The 26,845-nt window shown below is 38.1% G+C and overlaps 1 protein-coding gene across 1 annotated transcript in view; it reads left to right on the top strand.

The window, feature by feature from the left end:
• The window catches only part of SORCS3 (sortilin related VPS10 domain containing receptor 3), a 652,615-nt gene that overhangs the window by 462,135 nt on the left and 163,635 nt on the right, over positions 1-26,845 (top strand). Inside the window, exon 7 of the mRNA XM_042460847.1 lies at positions 5,918-6,036. Coding sequence (XP_042316781.1) covers positions 5,918-6,036 — 119 coding nt within the window. The remainder of the gene's footprint in view (positions 1-5,917; positions 6,037-26,845) is intronic.

The following is a 26,845-nucleotide window of genomic DNA, read 5'->3' as shown; positions in this document are numbered from 1 at the left end:
TAGTAGTATTGTCAAAATCTCCCTTAAGGGGTTCAGGTAATTGTATTAAATTCTTGAAGGGCTAGTTTCATTTTCTGGACAAGCAGTAGTCTGTTTACCCATCTTAAGTTGAAATCCCAGCTTAAACACTTATAGTTACTGCAAATGTCATGTACAGTTAGCTTAGAAAATGGTATTTACCACTTCACCAATTTGCGGAGATCCTTGTTATATTATCAGGGACTTAGGACAATACCTGTCATTTTAAATCTCTAATATTACCGTGAAGGTGATCAACTAACTTGGACTTTTTCATCCAAAGGAAAGAAAATGCATCCAACTATAGAAATGGTTATTAATCTCAGTATTATTATTTAAATCGTATTCTAGTTTAAGTGTGATGATATGACTTGATTCATATCATCACTTTCAATGATTTCTGCTGCTTTTTGAGACTGCATACAATCAATGCAATATGCCTTACCTAGAAGCCATTAGAAATTATCACATAATTTGATCTGTTATCAGCACAAATCTGTTAGAACTGCAGCCTTCACCACAACCTCTGCATTAAAAATAGCATGTTCACAAACATTTCATATATGAAAACTGGGACATATGTGGCCAAACAACATCAGAGTGTGGTCAAGATAGCCAACAGTTCTTCAGAAAGAAGATCACATCAGCAGGGAGAAGCTGAAGCAGTTTGCTTCTGCCTGAATCTACTAGGAAGAGCCAGATTCTGTCCCCATCCTCTACTCTCTGCTGATTTTAACAACTTTTTCACTTTGAAATTAGTTTGCATCAATTGAACTAAGTTGGTAGTAAAGGAGGAAAGTAGGGGAGAGAACTGGACTATATTAAAGGCAGCTGAAAAAGTGGGGAACAGGGGATTTAACATGTCGGCCCCTGCCAAATCAGGACATTTGAATGGCACTGAATGCTGCTTTTTCTTTCTTTCATCTTTGATTTTAGACTTCATGATTTGAGGAGGGCAAATGTTGAAAGTGGTCTACCGATACAATCATAGACTAAAATAATATTTCTAAATCCAATTCTGAATAATGTTGACAGCTATGAGCATAATTGGTCAGTGATTTTTAAAGAGAGGAGAGATCCTATTTTCAAGCATTTTTGTTACCTGTTTGCTTGTTTTTGCTTTGTATGCACAGTATTAATATCTTGGGATATGTGTGTCTTCACAACTCCAGAGAACTCACAGATGCGGTAGTTCAGGAAACATACAAAAGGAGTTTCTCTGGAAGCATTTGGACCTTTCCTACCTAAAAATTTCTTAAGGAAAACGGTATCTGAGTTATGGGTAAAAAGATTTTGAGGGGAAAATTTCTGTTTTCCTGGCCTAATTCTGAGGAGAGATTCTGAAAAGAAAAGAAAAAATGACTAACAGTAGATATTGTGGTAAGTAGCTGAGTGCTTAAATTAGAAGCCACAGCTTTATTGCACAGGAAAACAACTGAAATCACATGCATTGGGAACAAGAAAAGCTTCAGTCAGTGAAGCCAAATCCAGCATGGCCAAACTGGCCTAGTCTTGAGCCCCAACTCACCCTAATGCAGATAGCATGGAGAAGGCTGTCCATCTCAGAAGTCATCCCTACAGTTGGCCAGACCAGTAAGTTGGCAGCCTTCAGCTTTTCACCCTGCCTCAAAATCTTCTTGCCTCAAAGTTCAGGGTTCTGGCTTTTCTGCCTTTTCTTTCACCTCTGTAGTTAAGACATTGATGCAGCAAACTAAGATGAAACACAAGAAATGTCATCAGTTAAGGCAAATGTACAAAGTGAACTAGAAGCTGTAAATGGGAAGACCACCCTAAGAAAGGTGAAAACACACCACAGTGACATGGGGGAAAAAAGCCTTCCTGGCTCTAAAGAACAGCAAACATAGGTTTGGGGTAGTCAGGGGCAGGAGAGGAAAGGTGGAAGTACAGTTGCTCTGTGAATTCATAAAATCTTGTGCAGTCTCCATGTGAGCTTTTCTGTGGCTGGGAATTCTAGCTTTCCTGAGATTAGACATTCCAGCTTCCTGTGCAGAGAGAAAGGGCTAGGAAGAGAGGAGACCAGTCCACCAGTTCTTGTACTGCTGCAACAGGCTCTAAGTGTTGCTGGCAGGAAAAAAATCTATTAGCTTTCCAGGTCAAACCTTGCAGCATCTGTGAGATGTCTCCAGAGTTGGTAAGACACCCATTTCCCAGAAATTAAGGCATACCCCCTACCAAAATTATGATCCAGTAAAAAAAAACTCTTGAAAATTGGATCTCTCCTCTCTTCGTCAAGCATTGTCTAATTATGCTTGTAATTTTAAACGTGGTTCCAAATCAAACTGAGAGGACTTTGCTCATCACTAAATATATATTTTATCCCATGTGTTTTTGGTTCAATGTTTCTTCAGTTGTTTAATCATCATTAGGAAACATATCAAAGCTTCTCAAACTTTCTAGCCATATCTTTATCTAGTCTAAGAAACAGAGCTGCCTCTTTTATTTTGGTAAGTGCATACTGAACACAACACAGCCATATGAAACACACCCAATCTGTCTCTCCCTCATTTTTGATCACTGCAATTCTTTGAGTTTTCTTCAGCATTCTTCTTCATGTTGTTTGAGCATATGGTTGAGTGACTTTCACTTCATTAGTTGGGTCTTGAATGTCTGATCCCTTTCTATGCTCTCTCTTTGCTATTTAAAAATAGGCTTTTATGCCCTCAGTGATAAGGTTCAAGGAGGAATATCCTCTCACTTCTGCATTAAGTATAGCCATTTTATTAGATATCATCACTTCTATTACTTCATTTTTGTAACAATTGTTTGTGTCACTTCCTGCAAGCCTATATTTTGTCATACTTGTGAATTCTTTAACACATTTGATTACTGGTGGTGTAATTCACTCAAATGACGCATTTCACTATGAGTATCCTTTGGTGGAAATGTTGACCCCTACCTGTCTGCTGTCTCTGTTTTTGATTTCCTCCTTATTTTACACCCTTTATTTTGTGATATTAACTTGAGACAGCTGGAAAAACAAAATGGCTATGTAGCAAAATGCAGGACATTGAGAAATGTCCATGAAAAATAATCATATATCAGTGATGGCAAATTCAAAACTAGTCAGCATTTTGTAAGCTGTTTGCTTACATGTTTGAATAAAATTTTATGAACCAGTTTCAAGTTTACTAGAGACAAACTTTTTTTCCATTCTAGAAGAAACTTGTTTGAATCATTGTAGACATTTTCTATAGTGCTAAATAAATATGCCATAGGGCATGGTTTTAGAAAGCATGGGGGGGGTAGAGAAGTATACATGGCTCAGGTAAAGGTAATAATAGCACAATTTATGTTTTACTTGCTGAAATGTTTCATATTATGAGTTGTTAATAAATTTATCTGCAGTCTCATTGAGTTTCACTAGTTGTACAGTTGGGGTTGCTCATTAAGGGTAATTTGTGTATACAACTGAATGTGGTTTCTTCAGGAAATATTCTATCTCATTGCTATTTATTTGCTATAACAATATTGTAAAATCTAATTGGCTAGTTAGGATAAAAAAATGTATCATAGATCACTAGAATGTATCTAGTAACACTGATTTTACAACTAGTCCAATCACTTTAATTTCCAGTGTAAGGACATGCTGGAAGTTTATGATGTTCCTGGAATTTCCAATAAATTAATTATTGGGGGGAGGTCAGTCAATTTTTAATTGTGATACAGAAAGGTTGAGGGTGTCAATGGGAGTCCAAAGGCTACATTCCAAAGTGAGGGCACAAAGAAACCACATATGACCTATTGGCCACTTGGGGCTCACACTAACTCTATGGTACTATGGATCTTTGGTCACTTTGACTGCCTACCCCAAGGAAATCTAAACATCTCTGTAAGGCAGGATTGGGAATCATATGATCCTGCAAATGTCAATGAGCAGAAACTCCCAGCTCTGGTCACCTCTGGCAATACTGACTGGTTGCTGGGGTTTGATTTTCAACATTGGATGAGTTGCATGATTCCTCTTCCTGCTGTAGGGAATTCTGCCTTAAACAATTGACATGCCCCACCTGGAAAAGACTCATTGGATCTGTAAGAATTTGGTAAGTCAGCATTTAGGTATATTCTATTGATTTGGTGCATCTACTCTGGTAGATGGAAACCCTGTTGCCCCAAAGTTCAACTGTAGGTAATGTGTTTTGTGTCTTAATATTTTTCCTTTAGATGCCTGTTTAAAACAATCCTCTAACTGATTAGAAGAGCTTCCCAAGAAAATAGGTTCAAATTCAACCCAAACAGTTCAACTTGCTCAGAGGATTTGGGGACAAAAAGATGCATTCTGGCAGAATGGGCATTTTTCACTCATCCTTCACTTTCCTGGTGGTAGTTCTTCAACATGTTTTCTGGCATAGGAAAGGGCATATTTCTTTGTTCCTTTTGAGTTTAGGCCATTTCATGCTATATAGTTATAGCAATATGATGCCAGTTTAGGGAGGGATATTTAGAATTCTAGTACCTCACAAAACTGCAGGATTACTTCAGTTCAGAAATCCAAGCTTCTGTAGTACAATAAAAAGAAACCTTTATTCAGAAAGCCAAAGATGTATCCAGTAAACTTAAGTTGGCATGACTAAAGCTTGAGCTGTTATACAGTGTAATTAGCGCACATAGCGATTCAAACTTTGAGTGGGCTGGCACGCCACTTGCCTTCAGACCTAAACACTTTCACATTACTTCATTCCCACAGTCATCCCTCTTACCTACCATGTAACACCTGTTTCCATGAGACTAGCCTGAAGCTCTCAAAGAAATTTTAACTCCCTTCATATCGGCTTGTTAATCACTACAAGGAATGTGAGCGCTCATACCACGCTAACCCCTTAATGATACATTCCATCATCCAAACTACTACAGTGTGCCTTATCCAATATCTGGGACAATTCAGCAATACGTGGTCTGTAGTCTCCTAGGTAGATCAGTAGAAAACATATTTATTACTGTACTTGAGACCTTTGGGGCTAAGACATTTAAATCTGTGCTGGAGAAGAATTCTAATATTTACTTATCATGTAAGAAAGTGTTCTGGAGCCCTTGAGGTTTTGGACTCCTAAAGCCAACAAACCTAGCTGGTATCTTTAATTGGAAAATATATTGCAAGAGATTCTACCTATGAAGAATAATTTGGAAATAGAGTGATCATGTGACCTATTTTGGTCCAGAGTGTCCTCTCATGGGATTTTTTGTGGATTTCAAGGAGGGAATTGATGGGAATGTAACAAATTTGGGAAGGAATCTCACTGTGAAGAAAGGTTAAAACTGGGTTTCATGGGTTAAAGCTGGGAAGGTGGGTTGGAACTTGGTTGACAACTACCATAAACAGCAGTAGCAGTAATTCAGAAAACAGGCAATAGAGAGCAGCAAAAAGGGGTGAAAGGTACATGGCTGATAAAGAACTAGTAGAGCAAGGGTGAAAAAAAAATCCAGGAAGAAATAACCAGAGGACCTTTCACAATATACAGTTATAGTCCCATGATTCCACTTTAATGTCCATGACAACATTCTATGGGATCCTGGCATTTGGAGTATAAGAAGGGCATGGAGTATAGGAATTCTTAGCCAGAGCTCTAGTGCCTCACCAAGCTACAAACCCTAGGGTTTCATAGGATGCAGCCACAGCAGTTAATGTGGAATCATACTATAACCGTGTGGTGTGAAAAGTTCCTAGACTTTCTTAAGAGAACAATATTTTTCAGGCAATGCTCACAGTTCAGCAGGTAATATTTTTAGCCGTGAACACAGGGTTCTGAACTCACAGTTGGAAAGTGCAAAAGATAAGGCGGCATCCCTTTTCTGAAGGCATGTTTTCCTTAAGTTACAAAAAAACGAAAACAAAACTATTTGCCAATATTTTCTCATATACCATTTCTGTTTCCATTTACAGGTGCCCATTACATAACTTGTAGGATTCAAGAATGTTCAGAGACAACCAGAAATGGACCTTTTTTGCACTATATTGACACTAACTCTCTTGTCGTCCAGGATGAGTATATTTTCATTCAGGTATGTTGACAGCAAAGTGTGGAATGGTGATATGTAATCCTCTTTTGGCATATTTGTATCTTCCCCACATGAAAGCAATGCAGAACTTGAGGAACTGCTTAACTGACCAAACAACAGATTACTAACACAGCCAGTATAAAATTCCTGCTGTCCTTTTTAAGGATCAGAAATTTTGGTCTCGTAATAGTAGTAGTAATTCATTGTCATCATCTTCATATCTCTAACACAGCAACACCAAATATGTTTCTCTCATGAAATGTAGAAGCCATGGTCATGCAGTGGTTAATGCCTATACTACAGCCACTCACTCACAGTCGTAAGGTTGTGAGTTGGATACCAGCAAGGGTCTCCAGGTTGACTCAGCCTGGCATCTTTCTGAGGTTGCTAAAATGAATATCCAGCTTGTTGGGGGCAATTAGCTCACACATTGTAAACCGCTTAGGGAGTACTTAAGTGCAGTGATAAGCAGTATAGAAATGTACATGCTACTTTCTAACCTGGAAAACTGAAACAGGTGTGTAAGAATGATAAATCCAATGGGGAAGGGATGGGGAGCCTCTGGAAGAGGCACATCCAGTCCCAAGACTGCCTCTCTAAAGCCCTAAATGACTTGGGTCCAAAATATCTCAGGGACCACCTCCTTTCGTATAATCCAGCCTGCATGCTTAGGTCCTCTGGGAGAAATCTGGTACAACCAACGAAAATCAGATTATCCACAACTGCCCAGAGGACTTTTTCGGCTATTGCTCCCAGACTATGGAATGGCTTACCGGATGAGATCCGTCATATAACCACCTTAGACAGCTTTAAAAAAGCTGTTAAGACGGATCTCTTCTGGCAGGCCTTTCCTGAATAGACCATCAATCAATCAATCAATCAATCAATCAATTTTATTAATGCTTAAGCCAAAGGCCATTCGCATGATTAAAATGTAAAATCGGTGACAGAAATTCAGAATTATAAAATGCTCCATCAAATAACTAACATCCAAATTTTATACATTAAACATAATAAAATTCCAGACAATTAAATAAAACAACATTAAAAAGAACTTCAAAGTTTAGATAACCATGACAGTCAACCGCAATGTCTGCTATTACCCTTGCCTGAATTTTGATTGCTGCTGAGGCAAACAGTGAAACATTATAAGTTACCTTAGAATCAATATCAGACAGGAGAAAAAAAAAATCTTTTCAGAAGTGGTATTAGACTGTAAATTGGATAGAATAGATCCCATAAATTTAGTTCTTGGATCAGTATATAGTGAGCAAAAAAGCAGATAATGAGGCAAATCCTCAATTTCTGGAGCTCCACAAATACATAAATGGGAATCCGTAGGTGTGTGTGAATATTTACCATCGATCATGGCTGAAGGCATTGTTTGAAAACGAAGAGCTGTAAAAGCCTGCCAAAGCTTTGGGAATGTAAGCTTCCCTAGGTCCCTGAATAGACACCTGGCTACTAAAGAGAGAAAGTAAGGGATTGATCCCATTTGCCATTTGCTTGTCTATTGTTGTTTGTTTTTATCTACTGTTAAATTGTTATTTATCTTTTAACATGTTTTAAAGTGTAAAATGTTTAATTCTATTTTAAGTGAGGGTGGATTGGAGGATATGATTTGTATAATTTTTAATGCTGTAAGCCACTCTGATTGCCTGATGGAGCAGGATATAAATAAATGTTGTTGTTGTTGTTGTTGTTATTACTATCTCTTCTTCTCTCTCTCTGAGTCCAAGCTAGTAGCAGTTGGGAAGAAGGGGAGGTCATCTGCTTCTGGGCCTTAGCATTGTGCCTGCTTATTCTTCTCTTCCTCCATGGCTACCTCCTAATTTCCTTTTATTTTAATTAATTTTAATTAATGTGTCTTGTTTCATAGTGTCCTCCCCCCATACTAATGTTGCTTAAACAGGCAGTGTTTCTAGTGATCAGAATAAAGGAATTTAAAATTTGGAAGAGCCATGTTTGCAAAGTGAATAAAGCTCCATCCTGAATCTGTGCTCCTTTGTCACTTAAGCAATCTATGCTAAACACAATTACTGGGAAGAGATTAACAGAGCAATTCTAAATACTGGAGTAAGTTATACATGGCAGAACCCATGCTGCATCCAGAGCTCACAGCACCTAATGTGTTTGTGGCATTTGTAAAATATGCCCCCCCCCCGCACATTGAAACCAATAGGAGGAATATACAATGCTACATAAGGGGAGACATGTTTAGGGCATCCTGAGAAATAAGGAGGCATAGGCTCCTGATTATCCCTTGCTGTTTCCCCAGAATTCCCATTCTGCTCCCCTTACAGAACAGCATGGGCAGTTCAGCAGTGTTAGTGGAGCTTTCCACTGTGATTACCCCTATTTACCCATGTGATGGGGAGGTTCAAAGCATCCTACAGTTCCCCTATTTTCCTCCCAGAGTACATAAGACTTCTGCTTTACTTTGATTGAAATATGAAGGAATGCAAATATTGAAATAATCTAATGATTTCATGATATGCATTGGCCTTGCAGATGAACATCCCTGGGGACTTTAAGTCCACACATACACCCGTCCTCAGAATTTCTCCCATGTAAACTGTTGAGCTATCGTTTCCAGCAATTCAGTACTGTCAGTACTAAAAACAGTCAGACAATACTGATACAGACATCATGCATTGATTATAATGAAATTTATTTTCTATTGTGAGTTTTTTAAAAAAAAAAAGACTTTCAGTTGGAACAACCTCGGGAAGTGCAGTTATTAATTTAGAAACGTAGCTTGTTGTGTGCCCTTATTCCATTAAGAATACAGGGCTTTCTCCATTCTCTTTTTGTTTTCATTTCTTCCTCCCTGCGACCTTTGATTTTCTCTATGTGACTAATGACTTTTCATCTTGGTTTTTGTGAGCATCTGTTGGTCTGTCAGCATCTTCCCCCCTGCTGTATTATTCACTTTTTGATGTCACAGAATCTTCATGAACATCACAGCCACTTGAGGCATGAAACTATCATCATGTAATTATTATTGAATTACTGATTACTTTCCCCTGAATTTATGTTACTTTTTGAGGTGAAAAAGATCCTTAGGACTGATAAGAAAATAGGATAAAATCTGAAAAATTCCAGTGCAGAAATGCCTATAAAATGCCATGTATAAGCAACCTTTGAAAATAGCTAGAAACAATTAAACCAGTAATATAACTTTGGTCTTATTCATTTAGAAATATAGCTTCATTAGACCCTTGTTAATGTAAAATGTAAATAGTTACAGATAACTGCATTGCTTATAACTGTGTTACTTTCAGACTGTGCTGGTGAAGCTAGGAAGCTAAAAGTGAAGACATGCCTTGTGATAAATGTGAAACTAACAGAGAATCTGGTTGCTACCTTGGAGTAAAACTAACATTCAAACTAAGGGGCAAAACATAATACGCTGGCTTGGGGGTGGTGTGGGGGGGGTGGTGTTTAGATGATACCTGCCCCGATGATGACCCAAGCTGGCAGGCCACCTGCCTGACCAGACAGCGGGTAGCATTGTGGTGCTCAAGGGGCATGGTGTTTATATGCTTCATGCCACAGGAGTGCTGAAAAGGTGCCACAGCAGCAGAAAGGGTGGCTTTTTTCTGGCCCAAAAAGGAGCTGGGGCCATGGTGTGTGGTTGCTGTGGCCCAAACTTTCATTTACCCCCTCCAATAGCCAACCCCATTGCTTACTGTCACCTAGTGGTCTTAGTGCACAATTAGCTAGCACACATCTCTCTGAGTAGGATGACAACTACACATACAAATAGCATCAATACTTTTCATATATTAAATATTGTAAGATCCAGTGAAGGGCTGGTTAGAGTACCTTACCTTTCTGCAAGAAATCATTCTGCCTTGTTGAAATTCTGCCATTACCTCACTCCATGTGGTGGTGCAGTGAATACTCTATTTTAATTCAAGAATATGAATGATTTTCTTTTCCCATCCAGTAACCATATCAGGAAAATAGGAAGTGGAGTATCTAGCAAATATATCACAATGGTTGCAGTATTGGTGGAATACATTACTGAGGCTGTGAGGACCTTCTATCTACAAGATGTGCCTTGTTCCAATGGCCTTTACTAATATAAAATCTTTTGGTTTCTATGCTTGTGTGGATTTAACTCTGTACCTTTCCCGGAAGATTTCCTTCAGTTGAGGAGTATCTTGTTTTTATAAGTTAATAGCAATCATGCCAACATGCATTTATCTGGGAAGAAAAATGGGGAGGGTGTGTCATGACTGCCCTCATTCTTAGCAGCAGCTCTGCTGGACTGAAACAATTTGCTAAAATTGTGGAATAATGTGCCTAAAGAGTAAGGTGGGGATGCCTCAGACAGTGGTGGACTCTCTCTGTCTTTGGATCTCTTTAAACAAAGGTTGAACAGCCATCTCTTCGGAGTGCTTTAGTTAGGTATTCCAGAAGGATGGGTGGATTGATTAGATGGACCTTGTATAACTCTATCATTCAAAGACTGAAGAACAGAAAAGGGGTAAATGAAGGGAAGAACTGAGAAAAGAGTTTGAAGGAAAATTCACACACTCTGTAAAGTAGGTGAATCTGTTTGTTTTTCACAAGAGTGTATATGTATGCATGAGAATCAAAAGTGCTGGGTAGATGGGAGTCTGGCTGAGAGTCAATGGAGCTGAAAGAAGTAGGACAGAATAATTAAAAACAAGGAGCTTGAAAAGTAGCATGTGATGGAAGTAGTGAGTTAAAGAGTTAGACATGAAATCAAAATGTATCTGTCCCTTGAAAACTGAGAATGTTACAACAGTAGGTAAATTATCGTTTGGAGGGGGGGGGAGTAATTCATTTGAAGTAAATATTCTTTCCATGGGAGAACTTGATTTCCCTTCCTGTTAGCTTCAGATGTTGCAGCATATTTGTGGGTAAGGAAATGTTAGTGTTCTACTTTGGGGATAATAGACAACTTTTCCATGTTGAGATCCATAAGGGGAGCTGCGGGTATTTATCCATGGCCATTTTGTGGGCCAGGGTGGGAAAGAAGCTTGGGCAGCCATTTATGGCTGCTGCTGAAGTCTTCTTTCCAGGGGCTATGTTTTGTTGCTGGAGCGGAACTCACCCCTAGTCCAACAAGTTGTAACCCACCCTGGAGTGCAGGTGTTTCATAACAGGGCAGACTTGTATGCACTCGATTTATTGTCTTTCCATTATGCCTCCTGTTGTTATTTTATCAATAAACATTCTCTGATTTACACATTACATCTCTTAGCAAAAGTAAACCTATGCTACAAGTGAATTACAATACATTCAGATATCAGTTGGAGTAAAAAAAAGACAGGGCTCTCCCCTCCCCAAACTGAGTGGCTCATGAATGTCTAAAAAGAGCTTCTAGGTTTTTAAATCTGAAGTCAACCAAAGAATGCCAGTCTGTTTACACTTGTGATGAAATGTTCTGTGCAGGTGATCCGTCATCTGCCTTCCGTTGGCATCTACTGGAAGCAGAACACTTGGGGCTGGAATTAATTGTTGCTAATTAGACTAGGTTTTTAAAAAACCAACATATTAAATGAAGTGTCTTACATGTATTTTCCTCTGCCTTTCATTTCAAATTAATGAGAAATAACCTTTTTTCACGGTTCTAATTTTGAATGTTCAAAAAAGAAGAAAATATTAAGATTTAAAAGCTCTCACAGCTGCATGTGATAGAATCTTCTGTGACAGAGAACCTTATTGGAGCTAATACCAGATTTCTAAGAAAATAATTTTGCATCTATATATTTGTCCTCATAACTATCCACATTGATGAATGGTCACTCAAGACCATCTCAGGCCATCTGATGTGGGAGGATCCATGTCCCCCCCTAATGTGGCAGGGGCTGGTACGGGATTTGTGTCCGTTGGCAACAACTGTTTCCCCTTTCCCACTTACAGTTTGCCACAGCAGCCAATGGCTTGTGTAATGGCACCATTCTACAGATCATCACTTTGAGTAGCACTCCTGTGGAATACTGCACATCCCAAATCATTATGATTTTAAAGTCCTTTACACAAGGTACAATCTAGAGTGAAAACTCAGGCATTGTCATTAAAATCTGGAATAATGGCTGTGTGTGAATGATTTATGACAGAATGCATCAACCCTCTGAAACAAGATAGGCTTCTCAATCTTGATATTCTCATATTACACTACAGGAGGGAAATTTTTAGTCTTGCAACTGTTGTTTGACTCCAAATTTAATCAGGAAAATCAATATAAATTTTCACTTATTTCATTCTCACTCACATGCAAGAGTAAAGAATTTAAAACTTTTTACCTCACTAGGCAAGTTTAGAAGGGCTTTTACACATTTTACTTTATTTTCCCCATTTCAGGACTTCTTTGTGAAAATTTTGTTTATACATTATCATATTTTTGTATAAAATTCTTGAGGTTTGCACAATAACTGTTTTTGCATACAAGAGTGTTTTTGTACAAATGATTGGTTTCTGCAAAGAAATCCAAATATGTATTTGTGGGAGTGGAACCATTGTAGTAACTGAATGTGTACAGTCAGCCTTTCCCTTATGTGGGGATCTGTTTTGGACCCCCCCCCCCCATGCAAGGGAAATGCTGCATATGCTCAATCCCCATGTGGCTTCATCGTAAGATGAAAGCCACGTATAGCACACCTGCGTATGGTATGGGCACACTGTATTCAGCCCAAGTACCAGCCAAAATTGTGAGAGTAGAGCAATTGTTATTACTGGATGGATGCTTTTGAGAATTTGCAGGTATATATTAGTCATGTTCATGATAACTAGCATATCCTCCTCACAACCCAAAGCAGCTTCTAAATGTTTTGCAAAACGATATCAAGCCACCCAAAATACACTTGATCTTATTCCATTTTGGAAGCAGAATAAGGTTGAACTTTCTTAGAACTTGGAGATCACCAAGAAATAGTAGGAATATACCAGTAGGACTAGGAAAGAATCTGGCCAGAAGGTCTACACTTAGAATTGACAATAGTGGGCTAGATGGGCTAATATTTTTTTAATGTAAGGCATCTTCCTAAGTTCTTTTGGATGCGTGAAGTTGAAAATATGGTAGTGTTAAGTCACATGACCCCTCATGGATCCTCTCTCTCTCTCTCTCTCTCAATCTCTCTCTCTCTCTCTCTCTCTCTCACACACACACACAAAACTATATTCTAGATTCCTATAGTAAAGTCCTAGTACAGTACTTGCTATCCACTGCTGTTTGGTTATCAAAATCTGTGCATGTGAAATTCCCATTAAATACAGTAGATAGTGAAATAGTGTCACTTACCCAAAATGGCAAAATTAAGGTTTGTTTTTTGGAATTTATACATATTTTAAAAATATTTTCAAGATGTGGATGCTTGAATCAAATGGATAAAAAATCTAGAGATACAGAAGGCTAACTGCTTTTTTTAAAAAAACTCCAACCAATGATTTTGCATATTTAAATTTCATTCCTATGCATTTTTAATTAGAAATAAGTCCCATATAGAATTAAAAATAGGAAGAGAAAATATAAAAGAGAAACTTAGGAGAATAAAAATGTCATGGTTTCATTATATGCAAATAGAACAATGGTTCAAAAATGGGAAGAAAAAGAATATAGAAAAGAAAAAATATACACAATTTGAACAAATAATTCAGAAAGGAAAAGAACTGGAGGAATAACTAGCAAAATGTATAAAATATTAATGGAGAATAAAAGAAAAAAAAATAAACCAAAATATTTGGAAAGAGATATGGGAAGAAGAATTAGGATGTAAAATTTGTGAAAATGAATGGAATATCCAGAGACTAGGACCCGGAGCAATGGATGCAAGCTCCAGGAAAAGAGATTCCACCTCAACATTAGGAGGAACTTCCTGACAGTAAGGGATGTTCGACAGTGGAACAAACTCCCTCAGAGCGTGGTGGAGTCTTCTTCCTTAGAGGTCTTTAAACAGAGGCTGAATGGCCATCTGTTGGGGATGCTTTGATTTAGATTTCCTGCATGGCAGGGGGTTGGACTGGATGGCCCTTGCGGTCACTTCCAACTCTATGATTCTATGATTCTTTGATCTGTCAATATGAATTAAGGAAAATTACTATAAGAAGATCTGGAAATGGTACTTGACAACAGTGAGATTACATGATATAGATAAGAATAATTCAAAATACTGTTGGAGAGGATGTAATGAAGTGGAATCATACATACATATGTGGTGGCACTGTAAATATGAAAAAAAAAGGGAAACAGTAATATTAGAAATAGAAAATATTATGGATATAAGAATAGATAGAAAACCATTTATAGGATTGTTATCACTATATAATGATGTAGAATAGAAAAAAGAAGAAAGAAATCTTGTAACAAATTTGCTTACAGCAGCGAGACTAATTGCAGCAAGAAGTTGGAAAACAAAAATAAATGTGGAACTGAAGGATTGATATAAAGAAGTCTGGCAAATAGTGATTAATGATAAATTAACATGTAAATTGAAAGTGAAGAAAGGTTTATGGAAAACAAATGATTTTGATGAAATATGGGAAAAAATACTGAAAAAGTATTAAGAAAAGAAGATGGAAAATTACCTTCACGAGATGAATTAAAATTTTGGTTGGAGTATATGGATGGGAATGGCTCCAGGGAAGGGGTGCACTGAGGTGATATTTAGTATAAAATAAGTAAAGTGTTAAAGCATATATTTATATGAAGAAAGTGTAACAATTTGTATTGTAAAATTTAAAAATATTAATAAAAAAAGAAAAGAAATAAGTCCCATAGTATTCAGTGGGGCTTAGTCTCAAGATGTAGTATAGAAGACTAGTATGTCAATTGTAGGTAGTCATATTGGCCACAATGGCAGTTATCTAGGTTAGAATATGTTTTTCTTCCCAGATTGCAATGCCCACACTGATGAATGGTGATGGTTGTTGCTAACTGAATATATTTCAAATCATTTTTTTTTCAGAATATTTTTTTCTTGACTCGGAATGTAAAATGAGATCTTTTGTTTCTGTATTTTCTTAATTTGGCTCAATAACCAATCAGAACAGAGACTGCAGCCAAGAAATCAGAAGACTAGGACTTGGAAGGGCAGCAGTGAAGGAACTAGATGAGATTTTGAAATGTATAAATATATAATTAAATGCAAAGGTTAGGATTGTCTATGCCATCATAGCTTCCATTTCTATGTATGGTGGTGAAAGCTGGATAGTGAAGAAAGCTAATAGGGGGAAAAATCATAAGAAGAAAGGGCTCACTCTATAAATGACTACAATACCTGGAAAGGTATGTCAGAGTATAGCAGAGTAGCTGACAATTTTAGAAACATGTTCACATCCCTCAGCGAAGATAACAGCAGATGGATGTCTTCCAGAAATGATGGAATGCAGGTACCGACGGGAACTTTCCAGCATTCACTGCCAGGCTTCTTCTGATTAACGTCCAGACAAGCCAAGCTCCCAAAAGTGCTTATCTTTATTTACAAAGTGCATCCAAACAACCAACGCGACTATACAGAACTCACAATCAACTCCTCTCTCAAAACCCACACCAATTACCGGAAGTCCCTGAGTTTATATAGACACCAAACCATGTGGTCCCACAAACTCAGCCTCTTCCTGTCCCACACAGAAAATTGTCCCTTGTCTAATCAGACACGTGTTCATCTTCAGGCTTGCTGCACGCAGGCGGCAGAATGACCTTGTACCTATGAGCAACACCTGTAGTTTATTAGCTTCATCCTCCATGTGCTGAATGTTCATGGTCACCACACATCTAAACATTTCTGTGTTAGCTGGCTTTTAACCCTTAACAAGGTAGAGGGCATAAAGATCACATTCCAGATGGATAGATTCAATGAGTGACGCCACAGCCATGAGTGTACAGGAGCTGAACGGAGTAGTTGAGGATAGGATGACTTGGAGGTCTCTCATATGTAGCTTATTGTGAAGGCTTGAAGGAGCTATGAGCAGTCAATGAGCTAATGGCATGGAGCACAATTGACGGAGGTTCTTGGGCCTTGTAGTCAAGGGAGCTGAGCAATACCTGACTTATATGACCAAAGTACATGACTATCCCCTTTCTGAGAGTCACTTGCTGAAGCTCATCCTGTAAATGTTATTGTGGGTGAGGACCATGAATCTCCCAAATCCCAGTCCAGCATAGTGTACCACACTAGCTTCTGTTGTGTTCTTCAATATTTTTTTTCCAATGGACATCACAACCCTCCTAGACTTTCTAGATCTTATCACTAGTTTTTACCTCTGGAGGAATATAAATCTGAGGTAGTTAGCAATAGCTCTCCCTGCTCTCAGTCTACGTTGGGATTGGCCTCTGCATCCGGATACACTCCATTTCTGCTTTAAATTGGGAGATTGTTGCACCATTAAGCAAAGAGAGATGTAACGAGGAGGCAATAAATTATCATTATCCAGGGATATGGGCCAGAAACACCCTTTTTTGTCTTTGCCTTATACAGAATGTTTACTCAGATTTCTGAAGCACACAAGAAGAAATGCAAATGTGGGCTGTGGAGTGAAGGGTTTTTGCCTTGATTGTTTACACTGTCTGTCATTCTCTACCTCTTCTGCATTTCCTCCTCAGATCTTGGTTCCTCTTCTATTTCATTATCATTTCTTATCCAGTTTTGTACTCAAATATTAGGAAGCTTTTCTCATCTGCTCTCGTTTTACCAAATAGATTAGCATGGTTTTTCCCCCCTTGCTGTGACAGCCCTTCTCATCAGCAGTTTCCTTAAATCAGTCTGTACTGATAATGAAGGGTCAGGGCTGCATCAATATTAGCAGATTGTAATCTTAATGCCTACTCTTATTGTTGATGATACTAGGGAGGGAATTCAGATGGTGGCAGAAGGAGACCTTTCACTTTCTTCTGGTGAAGGGTGTGGTTGTGGCAATTTCAGCTTGATGAAAGAAATTGCACTGTTGGATATTATGGTGCTTGCTAATATGACAGACCAGGTTATGTTACCATAAAGGCTCTTCAAACAGTGACACTGATGCCTCCTGATTTTTAAAGGTGATTTCTGTTCTGAGAGCACTGCAGCATTTTTTAACCAAAGGTTAATTAAGTTTCTTTCAACAATAGCATTTATATATATCTTATGTGGACCTTTGCTACATCTTCTGCACGGGTGAAGCAAAGAATTGGATTCGCTTTTGCTTATAATTTGAGTCTTCAGTAAAGTCAGGTGGTGTGTGTCTGGAACCTGACCCCATTGAGATGAAGTATTCTCCCAACACAGAACATATTGTTTTTCTATCATTTGATAATCTAATACTGCCTACAAGTTGTAAACATCAGCCGTCATGGACTGTTACTGAGTACATGCTGATAAATAATAACATAGTATAATGATGGGCACCATCAGAAACAATTCATTATTGTATAATGTGTCTTCTTTTAAAATATTTTTTTCCACAGCAGAGCTTGAAACATTATTTTTTAAATAAAAAATTAACATCAGAGTTGATCATAACTTTTGAAAAGTAGTTCCTTTTTTTGTCACTTTAAAAGTTTGCACACCCACTAAGAATATAGAAATGGACACACATATATATGGCTAAACTAAGGGCCATTTTATTAAGTACAGTGCACCCACATCATACAACAATTAAAGATGTCCATACCATACACTGAAGCCACACAATGATTAAAGAAATGGCACGTGCATCCATGACTCATGTGCAGCCCCATGCTGTGAGCATGCACCCCATTGTTTGCAATGGGGTGCAAACATATGTAGATTTCCTCTTATGCAGGGAAATCTGGAACAGATCCCCCATGTAAGGGAAAGGCCTGATGTGTTTAAGTATGATCTGCAGCTCTGCAGCAGGGTGTATAGTGCAGTGTATGCCGAAGCAAGTGTATACAGTGGTCCCTTGATATCTGCAGGGGTTTGGTTCTAGGACACCCCCCCCCATGGATACCAAAACCTGTGGATACTCAAATGCCATTAAATACAGTGACATAGTAAAATGGTTTCATTTATATAAAATAAATATAAAATGGCAAAATCAAGGTTTTTTTTTTTTAAATTTATGTCCATTTAAAAATATTTTTAAACCATGGATGTTCAAATCCATGGGTGAAGAGTCCATGAATACTGAGGGCTAACTATGGCCTGGTCCAGATGGGCCAAATGCACTGTGCTGACGGCGTACTAAGTTTAAGGGATCATGTGGCAACCGCACGGTCCCTAACCCTAGTATGGCGCGGCGCCGTAACAATGGCGGTGTATACAGGCACTGCCATTATGCACGTCGCACCATGCCAGGTATGTCACAAGTGTGCCATTGGCACAATCAGGCATAACTGGCTCGGCACAAAAAGAACCCGCTTTTTGTGGGTTCTTTTTTCTTTGCACGGAAGCCGCGCGGTTTGGTGGCTGCAACTTCCCTGTGGGGGGAAAAAGGCACTGGCAGGCCTCCCTTTTTGGGAAGTCTGTACTGGACCTATATCTACTTGCTCTCCAGCTTATCAAGAATGAGCAATCCAGGTACCAGAGACAAGCTAATAAACTTTAGCATGGCCTGGCCAGTCTACTGACAGGAAGTCTGCACAGGTTTCCTCTAAAGCCCTGAGTCCTAAAGAAGAAAGCCAGTCAAATCCAGTCCCAGAGGCTGTTATCTTCTCCATCTTGAGTCCCAGGACCCAAAAGACAAGTCCAAAGAACCTCTCCTTTTTATCAAGGTGCCTGAGGGTGCTCACCGACTACTGTGCAAGAACCCATTCCCTGCCCTTGTCTACCAGAGAAAAGAACAAGTTTCTACATAGCTCCTTTTTCTCAGCAGGCCACTCCAGATGGTCTCCAAGCCCTGCTGTATCTTGTGAGAATACTTTTGTAGTCCACAACAAATAGAGGAACAACATCATCCTTGAAAAGCTCTTCCTTCTCTTAGAGAATGGAAGAATAAATGAGAATAAGATCTAACTCATTCTTCTTGGCATTGTGAATCCCTGTTAGATTTATATTTGATATAATGAAAGCTTTTAGGGGCTTTTTCTCTCTGCCATGCCCATCTGACTGGCAGTCCCTCTCCACCAGCACTTCTGTGGGCAATGTAGAGGAAAGTTATTTTTATTTATTTAACAAAATATTACATAGAAAAATGTGTGTGTGTGGGGGGGGGGGAATCTCCTGAAACATTTCAGAAGTAACACACAAATGTTACTCTTTCCTTCCAAATCTCCGTAGAGTGTATATTGAATCATATACACAAATAGGAGCTACGTCATCATGTTAATTACTTAGAAAGGAAATGTGGCTTTTTTTTCCGTCCTTGAAACCATCCATTGGCATTCAAGGTAGTTATAATTTTTGATCAGGGCCATGATTTTCAGCTATACTAAATTTATTCATGGACCTTATGCAATATAAATATTTTCCCCTCTTCCTCTTAACTTGGAGCTATCTGGTTTTAACAAAAATCGATCCGCACAATTTATTTTTAACTTCTCCCTCTTTAGCTCAAATTGATTTTTATCTTCATGATCAATGATGACAAGAAAGCTCTTGGCAGGACCGCAGGGGTCAGTGCCTTGTGACTTATATTGAACCAATCATTAAAAGCTTATTATGAAACTAATAGGATGAAAACATTTCTGGGATGAACATGATTGCAGCTGTTTTATTGTTGAATAATGACTGACAGTGTTGATTTATTTATTATCATTTTTTAAAAAATTGCAAGAAGGAAGAAATGGTCTACTGCCAAAATAATATAGAAACTATACTACTTAAATGCTTTTTGAAAGAGTAACACCACTGTAGAGAGATATAAGTAATATTCAATCAAGTGTTTTCTAACTTGTATTTGTTTCCACTTTCCAATTCCTGTTACTTTTTCATCAACACTAAGCCAAGTATTATTGGATTTGGAACTTGAAGCAAAACATCTGCTGGCAAAAACTGGTTAACATTACTCTCCTTCTTTTGTTTCCAGGGGCTTATTTATTATATCATTCCTTTTGGTTTGTCACTTTTCTCTCTCTTGCCTCTTGTCCTGTTTTGTCTGATGTATGAAACACATCTGCACAATGGGATATAAGACTCACATAAACAGCCCAAACTGTTCTTCTGAAGTTCCCTGTAAAGATGATTAAATATAAACAGCTGTGTGCATTAAAAAATTCACTTGAAGAGAAATCTTAAAAGATGCCATTTGAGGATACTTCATTTCCAAAGTCTATATGTGGACGTGGAGCACTGTTTTCGGCATTCCTGGCCATTGGGGGCGGCGGGGGGAGGATAACAAACATCTTATCTGATTAGGAAGCAGATCTATGTTGGCTGACATATTTTGAGAAAAGTCAAATCCCACATATCCTCAACTATCATGATTGCTGTCTTTGAATTTGTGCACATTTGTGAGAATTGTACTGGATTATTCTGCCCTCACAACACAAAGAATAGAAATTATAAGATTTCAGTAGAACCACTGGGTAGCCTGTAAAGACACAATTGCTTTAGTTTTGACAATTTACCAATTGGTTGCTATTTATAAAAAAGACAAAACTGTGAATGTTGTTGTTGTTGTTGTTGTTGTTGTGTGCCTTCGCAAGATTTATAGTTTGAGATACAGCCAGGCTTTGCTTCTTCTTTCAAACTGTTGGTTTCAGATAGGATTTAGTTGTTCTGTCTGGCCTGAAATTTCACATGGTTTATGGAATTTTGTTTCCCAAACAGTGGCTTCTTTCTGTCCTACTTGTACAGTTGTATGTGCACTGCAGAAATAATGCAGTTTGGCATTTCTTTAACTGCCATGTCTTTGGAATTATGGGATGTGTAGTTTTGTGAAATATTTAGTCTTTTCTGTTAGAGTGCTTTGGTGCCCAACTAAACTACAAATCCCAGAATTCCCTAGCATTTATCCATGACAGTTAAAGCATTGCCAAACTGCACTAATTCTGCAGTGCAGATGTAGGGATCCCTGAGGAATTTGTTCTTTGAATACTGTAGCACAAACTAACCTAGTTCACATCTTCTGGACTAATGTGTGGATGTTATAAATGTTATAGCACAGTTCTTGGCTCAAAGGAAATATAACAGTATGCTTTTAGAATGCATATTTTGATAGAAAATATATTTAGAAAAGTGCCTTATGACAGAAAATATATTTTAAAATGCATATCCTAAAATATATTTAAATTCAAATGTAAATGTGAATTTTATATTTTAAAAAGTACAGATAAAAGTAGAAACAGGACAGAATGAAGGTATGGTCAAAGTACTGTAAAAGTGAAATAAAGCAGAAATAGTCTAATTTTCCTATGCGTTTTCTCAGCTCCTCACATCTTTCTGTTTTGAGTCTGTCACTACTGACCCTACCAGCAGTGTATCGGTATAGTCATGCTTCCCTTGGAGATGCCATCATGTTTGCTTTGAAAACCTTTCGGTGCATTTATTCAATGTTTGTGGAAAAACATATGTGAGCAAACAATAGAATTTTTCACTCATGTGGTTGCTTCCTGTTTCTCCTCATGACCAGGGTAGAGACCCTTATTCTAGCATATTTATATTCTGTTCTGCATTGAAGGATTCCAGGCTGTGTGTGATAAAATCAATTTTAATAACTGAAAACAGTAGGAATAATTTAAATACACTAAGAACGTATTAAACAATCTGTCCGGTTTAAAAGAAACAGGTTAAATCAGGGTAAAACATCTTTAGACTATTTAAAATTATGCACATATGCAGATTTGAAGGAAATCATTTGGCTTCAGCGACTGTAGCAAAAATGTACGTTTTCATTTCCTGCCATAATAACAACAGTGTTGGTGCCTATTGGGCTCCTAAGCAGAGGGTTTTTCATAACCAGGGTGCAGCAGCTTTGGCATTTTTCCATGTCCTTTCATGTGAATTGACCCTGTTGGTGGAGCCCAGAGGAAAGCTCCTCTAACAAACCTCAATTCCCAGGCTGGCATATGTAGTTAAATAGTCTCTTTCCCCCTATATTTCAGATGACTTTGTCCAATTCAGTCCTGAGAAAGTGAACCTGATGGAAACCCAATAATCCAACAAGTAGAAGAAATTCCAGGTTTTTCATTTTCGCAAAGTACTTTCTTTGAGATTTCTCCCTTTTTACAGCAGTTCTGTTGCTTGCTACTCAGTCAGTATCACCCATGAGAAAAGAGAACCAAATCTGGAGTTTACTGTTGCTCCTTACAGAGAAGGCAGGTGCACAGTCATCAAAAACCAGAAGAAGCAGCTCTAGGGCCAGGAGAATTCAGGGATTAGTGAAGTGTGGACCTATGCTCGACAATGCCAGCCCTACCAACAAGTTTTCAAACTGTGTAAAATGCAGTTGTTGTCTATATTTTACTATCACAGCCTGTCCTAAATGGAGTTGTTGTGGCTAACAAGAAGAAAAGGCACAATACTATCAGAGAGAGCTTGCTTCTGTCATATAAATGTTATAGTCATTTACTGTGATGTTAGCCAGGCCTTGGGAATATTACTTTTTGGGAGCTATATCTCCTGGAAGAATGGCACACTATCAGATTACTATTGGTAATCAGCAAACAAAGAGGAGAAAAGCTCCACATGCTCTAAGGTGGTCAACTGTTCATTCAGTATTTAAAAAGCCCAATGTGTTTTGGCCTCACTAGGCTGAAAACAAATACAAATACACTAAAAAATATAATATTTAAAAAGACAGGACAACACTAATCAAACTATGATACCGAAACAGCACATACAAGGAGAAACTCATATTTTGGACTAGATATTTAGATGATATATTTTATATCTGGAGAGATGATAATATACACCTAAAACAGTTCCACACATCAATTAATAACATTAACAGACTGTGATTGAAATCAAATTAAATTTGATTTCAATCACAGTAAGACAGATGCAGTGGCTCAGGTGGTTAAAATGCTGACTCAGTTGAATGCAAGATTGGCAGGTTGACAGTTTGAAGCCCGAGTGCTGCATGATGATGTGAGCTCCTGTCACTAAGCCTCTGCCAACCTAGCAGTTTGAAAGTATGCAAATGCAAGTAGATAAGTAGGTACCACTTCTCAGTGGGAAGGGTAACAGTGTTTGGTGGAGTCATGCTGGTCGCATGACCACCAGAGTAGTCCTTGGACAACTCTGGCTCTTTGGCTTAGAAACGGAGATGAGCACTGCCCCCTACAGTCAGTTACAATTAGACAATCATGTCAAGGGACTACCTTTACTTTTACCTTTAAGACAGAGATCCACTTTTCAGATCTGAGGATAAAAAACATGGCAGATACCACACTATATAAAAAACCAACAGATGCCAACACATTTCTTAGCTTTGATATCAATCATCCAACAACCATGAGGTACAATTTCCCATATGGTCATTTCCTTCAACTGAAAAGTAATTGTTCTCATGATGAGGACTTTAAGGTGGAAGTCCAAGCTTTACTGTCCAAGCAACTAAGAGACAGGAGCTATCCACAACATGTGATTACCAAAGGGTTGGCCAAAGCAGCTGACAAACCAAGACTAGAACTGTTAAAAAACAACAATGTAGACTACAAACTAATCATGTACACTGCACTCTGCCATTTAATCATATCACCAAGAATATGCAGAAGGCTACATACAAACACTGGAACCTGTTAGAAAACATTCCAGGATGTGAACAAAAACCAATGATTTCATTTAAAAGGACCAAAAACGTCAGGGACTTAGTAATGCATGAGGATTGTAAAACCTTGAAACAAACTGATGAGAATACTGTGATGGCCTATCTAAACCAGTAGGACACCATCCACGTGGTCATTGCACATACTGCAACCACACAACTAAAATGACAGAATTTGTAAATTTCAGTGACCAACAATGATATCAACTATGCCACTTTAGCACATGCAATACCGGTTTTGTGATCTATGCTATTCAGTGTGCATTTAAGAAACTTTATGTGGAGCAGACCACAAGACCGATAAAACACAATAGGGGAACACTTCTCTAATCTAAAAAATAGAAGAGTCAGAGCTCCCTTAGTCGTTCATATTGTAGAAATGCAACATTCTACAGCTGATTTCCAATTGGGGTTATAGAAAGAATTTATATAGTGTGCCCGCATCATATGCGGGTGCATTATATGCTGCTTTCAGCATATGCTGAAAGCAGTGCCAGAAGAAATGGCACCATGTGCCAGAAGGAACAATGGCACGTGTGTGCCACCACTACGCTGCCATGAGCATGAGCCCTATTACTTCTAATGTGGCTCAAGCAGACAAACAATTTCTTTTACATGGGGGGGGGGGGGTGTTCAAGAACGGATCCCCCATGTAAAAGAAGGGACCACTGTAATAATAAAGAACATATTTTAAAGAAAAAAGAGATAAAATAGATTCTAAGACTGAATTCCTTAGTGCCTGTAGGTTTAAATGAAGACTTGGACCTACAATACCTAATTTGAATGTAACAGAAATTATACATCAGAACACATGTAGATTGAGCAACTGTCTGGAGAGATTGCATCATATGTCCCTGTGTCCTGTCCCAAGACATATAAATTATTATGCCTTTCCAAGGTCATCTGGAATATGTACTATATATATACAGAAATGCTACAGTGGCTGTTTCCTTTATCTCTGTGGTCCTGTATTTTGGGGATATACTGATAAGTGGTATGGAAATGTACTTGCTATTGCTATTGCTGTTTATTTGACACTATTAGATTCTGTAGTCTCCCTGATTCTCATTGGAGTAGACTATATAATAAATAATAATAATAATAATAATAAAATTTATTTCTATACCGCTTTTCCGCAGTGATCAAAGCGGTGTACATAGTAAAATTATTAAAACAACATAAAGTTAAAACCACATTACATTAATTACAATATACAATTAAAATCCAATTCATAGGTGTATGTAAGTGAGAGGGAGAAAAGGGGATCAAACATAACTTCAGTGAACATGGGGGAATGCTTGGTTAAAGAGAAAGGTTTTAAGTCTCTTTTTAAACAGTTCAAGGGAGGTAATGAGACGAAGCTCCTCGGGAAGACTATTCCAATGCTTGGGAGCCGTTACTGAAAAGGCCCTCTGAGAAGTAGTAACATATCTCGAAGTAGGGACTTTGAGCAAGTTCTTCCCAGTTGTTCTGAGAGTGCGGGGCAGATTATATGGGGAGATGCGGTCCTTCAAGTAACTCGGGGCCCAAGCCATGTAGGGCTTTATAGGTAATTACCAACACCTTGTATTGTGCTTTTGTAGACAGATTGAAGAGATTTTAGGGTCAGGTCTGTTTGAGCCCTAAGTTTCTCCTACCTGACCCTAAGATCTCTTCAATTTGTCAACAAAAGCTATATAGTCTACTCCAGTGAGTATCGGGGAGAATACAAAATACAGCTTGTGTTCCTCTGCATTGCCTCACAGTAGAGATGTTGTAAATTGGCCAGACTCGATTTTGTTGTTTTTCATATGCTGGATTCTTAGTTAATGGCCTGTTTAGTGTCGGGGCATCTTGTCCAGAATGCATGCAGTGCTTAAAAATATTATTGGAATATATTTAAATGAGAAAGGGACATTGCACTAGATTATCTTGTTAGAGAGATTTGTGCATTTCTTATCGAAGGACCAGTTTTAAAACAACTCAGCAAATTTTTGTTATTGATTTTAACATTTATGTCCTTTTTTTAGATACTAATGTATATACAAAATTTATAGATTTGGGTTTGAATGGGTTTGTGTGCATTTGTTTATGTTGTATGTTTTGTGCTGTATGTCTTTTTAATCAATAAACATTATTATAAAAAAACTCAGCAAATTGAATTTAAATATGAAATAATGTAAGAAGGTGGGACCAGATTTGGAAGAAGGAAGTCATGATTGAGATCAGAAAAGACAGACGTGTTTCATGACAAACACATTTATCCAAGGGAATCCTTTCAATGGGACAGCTTTCCAATTAGACTCATAAAATGGAAAGCCAAAAACCCTCACAGATTAGCAAGCCTATCATTAAGCAAAGGAGGAGGAGAAAGAGAAAAACCTATCTAATTCTGGACTAAGCATGATGGATGAGTGCAGGCAAAATAATTGCATGACATTAATCAAATTTGAAATAAAAGGTGGTGTCAGTGGGAAAAAAGCTGTAAAAATCTCTGGGGTTCAGTGTACGCACATTTGCTTATAGGGAAAGTTCATCAAAATAAATTAAAAGAGACTCCTCCTGAACTTCATTCCTGACTAAAGAACTTCAGGAATGGTAATGAAGGTTTGATAATTGCTTATGAGTTTTATTACTCTAGGTGTAAATCATGGAAAGGCCAGGTCCCTGCAGAAGTAAGTACCAAATTGGTCTTACCAGCTGAAGGTTTCCTTTCATTCCCTGACAGGAGCTACTACCAAATGAGTACATGGCTGAGCTTATCAATTTCTTGATCTCGTTGATAATACTTCCACTCCTCCTTATAATGATTTGAATGTTCTATCAACAATGTAAGAGGCATTGAAAAATCTGAATTCAGAAACACAAGCCAGCTATAAAATGAGAGCCAGAAGACATTTGACTTGAACCATTTGAAGCCATGATGGAGTAGTTGTCATCCTGAGCCTAATTGTCTATAGCTCTCAATGTCCACTAACTTTCAGAACACTGTGGGTCATAATGGTGCAGTGGCTCATCTTGACACTCTCACAAACATGCCCTCTTGGTAAATCCAAGCAATTAAAGACAATACCGCACCACACTGTTATAGTGCTATTATTTCATTTTTACTGTTATGGTTGCCTGCTGTGGCATTCTGGGATTTGTAGTTTAGTGAGGCCTAAGAGCTCTCTGGCTGAGAATTCTAAATTTCTCTCCCTAAACTGCAAAT

The sequence above is a fragment of the Sceloporus undulatus genome, chromosome 3 (genome assembly GCF_019175285.1).
Source record: "Sceloporus undulatus isolate JIND9_A2432 ecotype Alabama chromosome 3, SceUnd_v1.1, whole genome shotgun sequence".
Classification (NCBI taxonomy): Eukaryota; Metazoa; Chordata; class Lepidosauria; order Squamata; family Phrynosomatidae; genus Sceloporus; species Sceloporus undulatus.
Note: the sequence above shows the minus strand (reverse complement) of the source record. Positions and strands in the feature narration are given on the sequence as shown.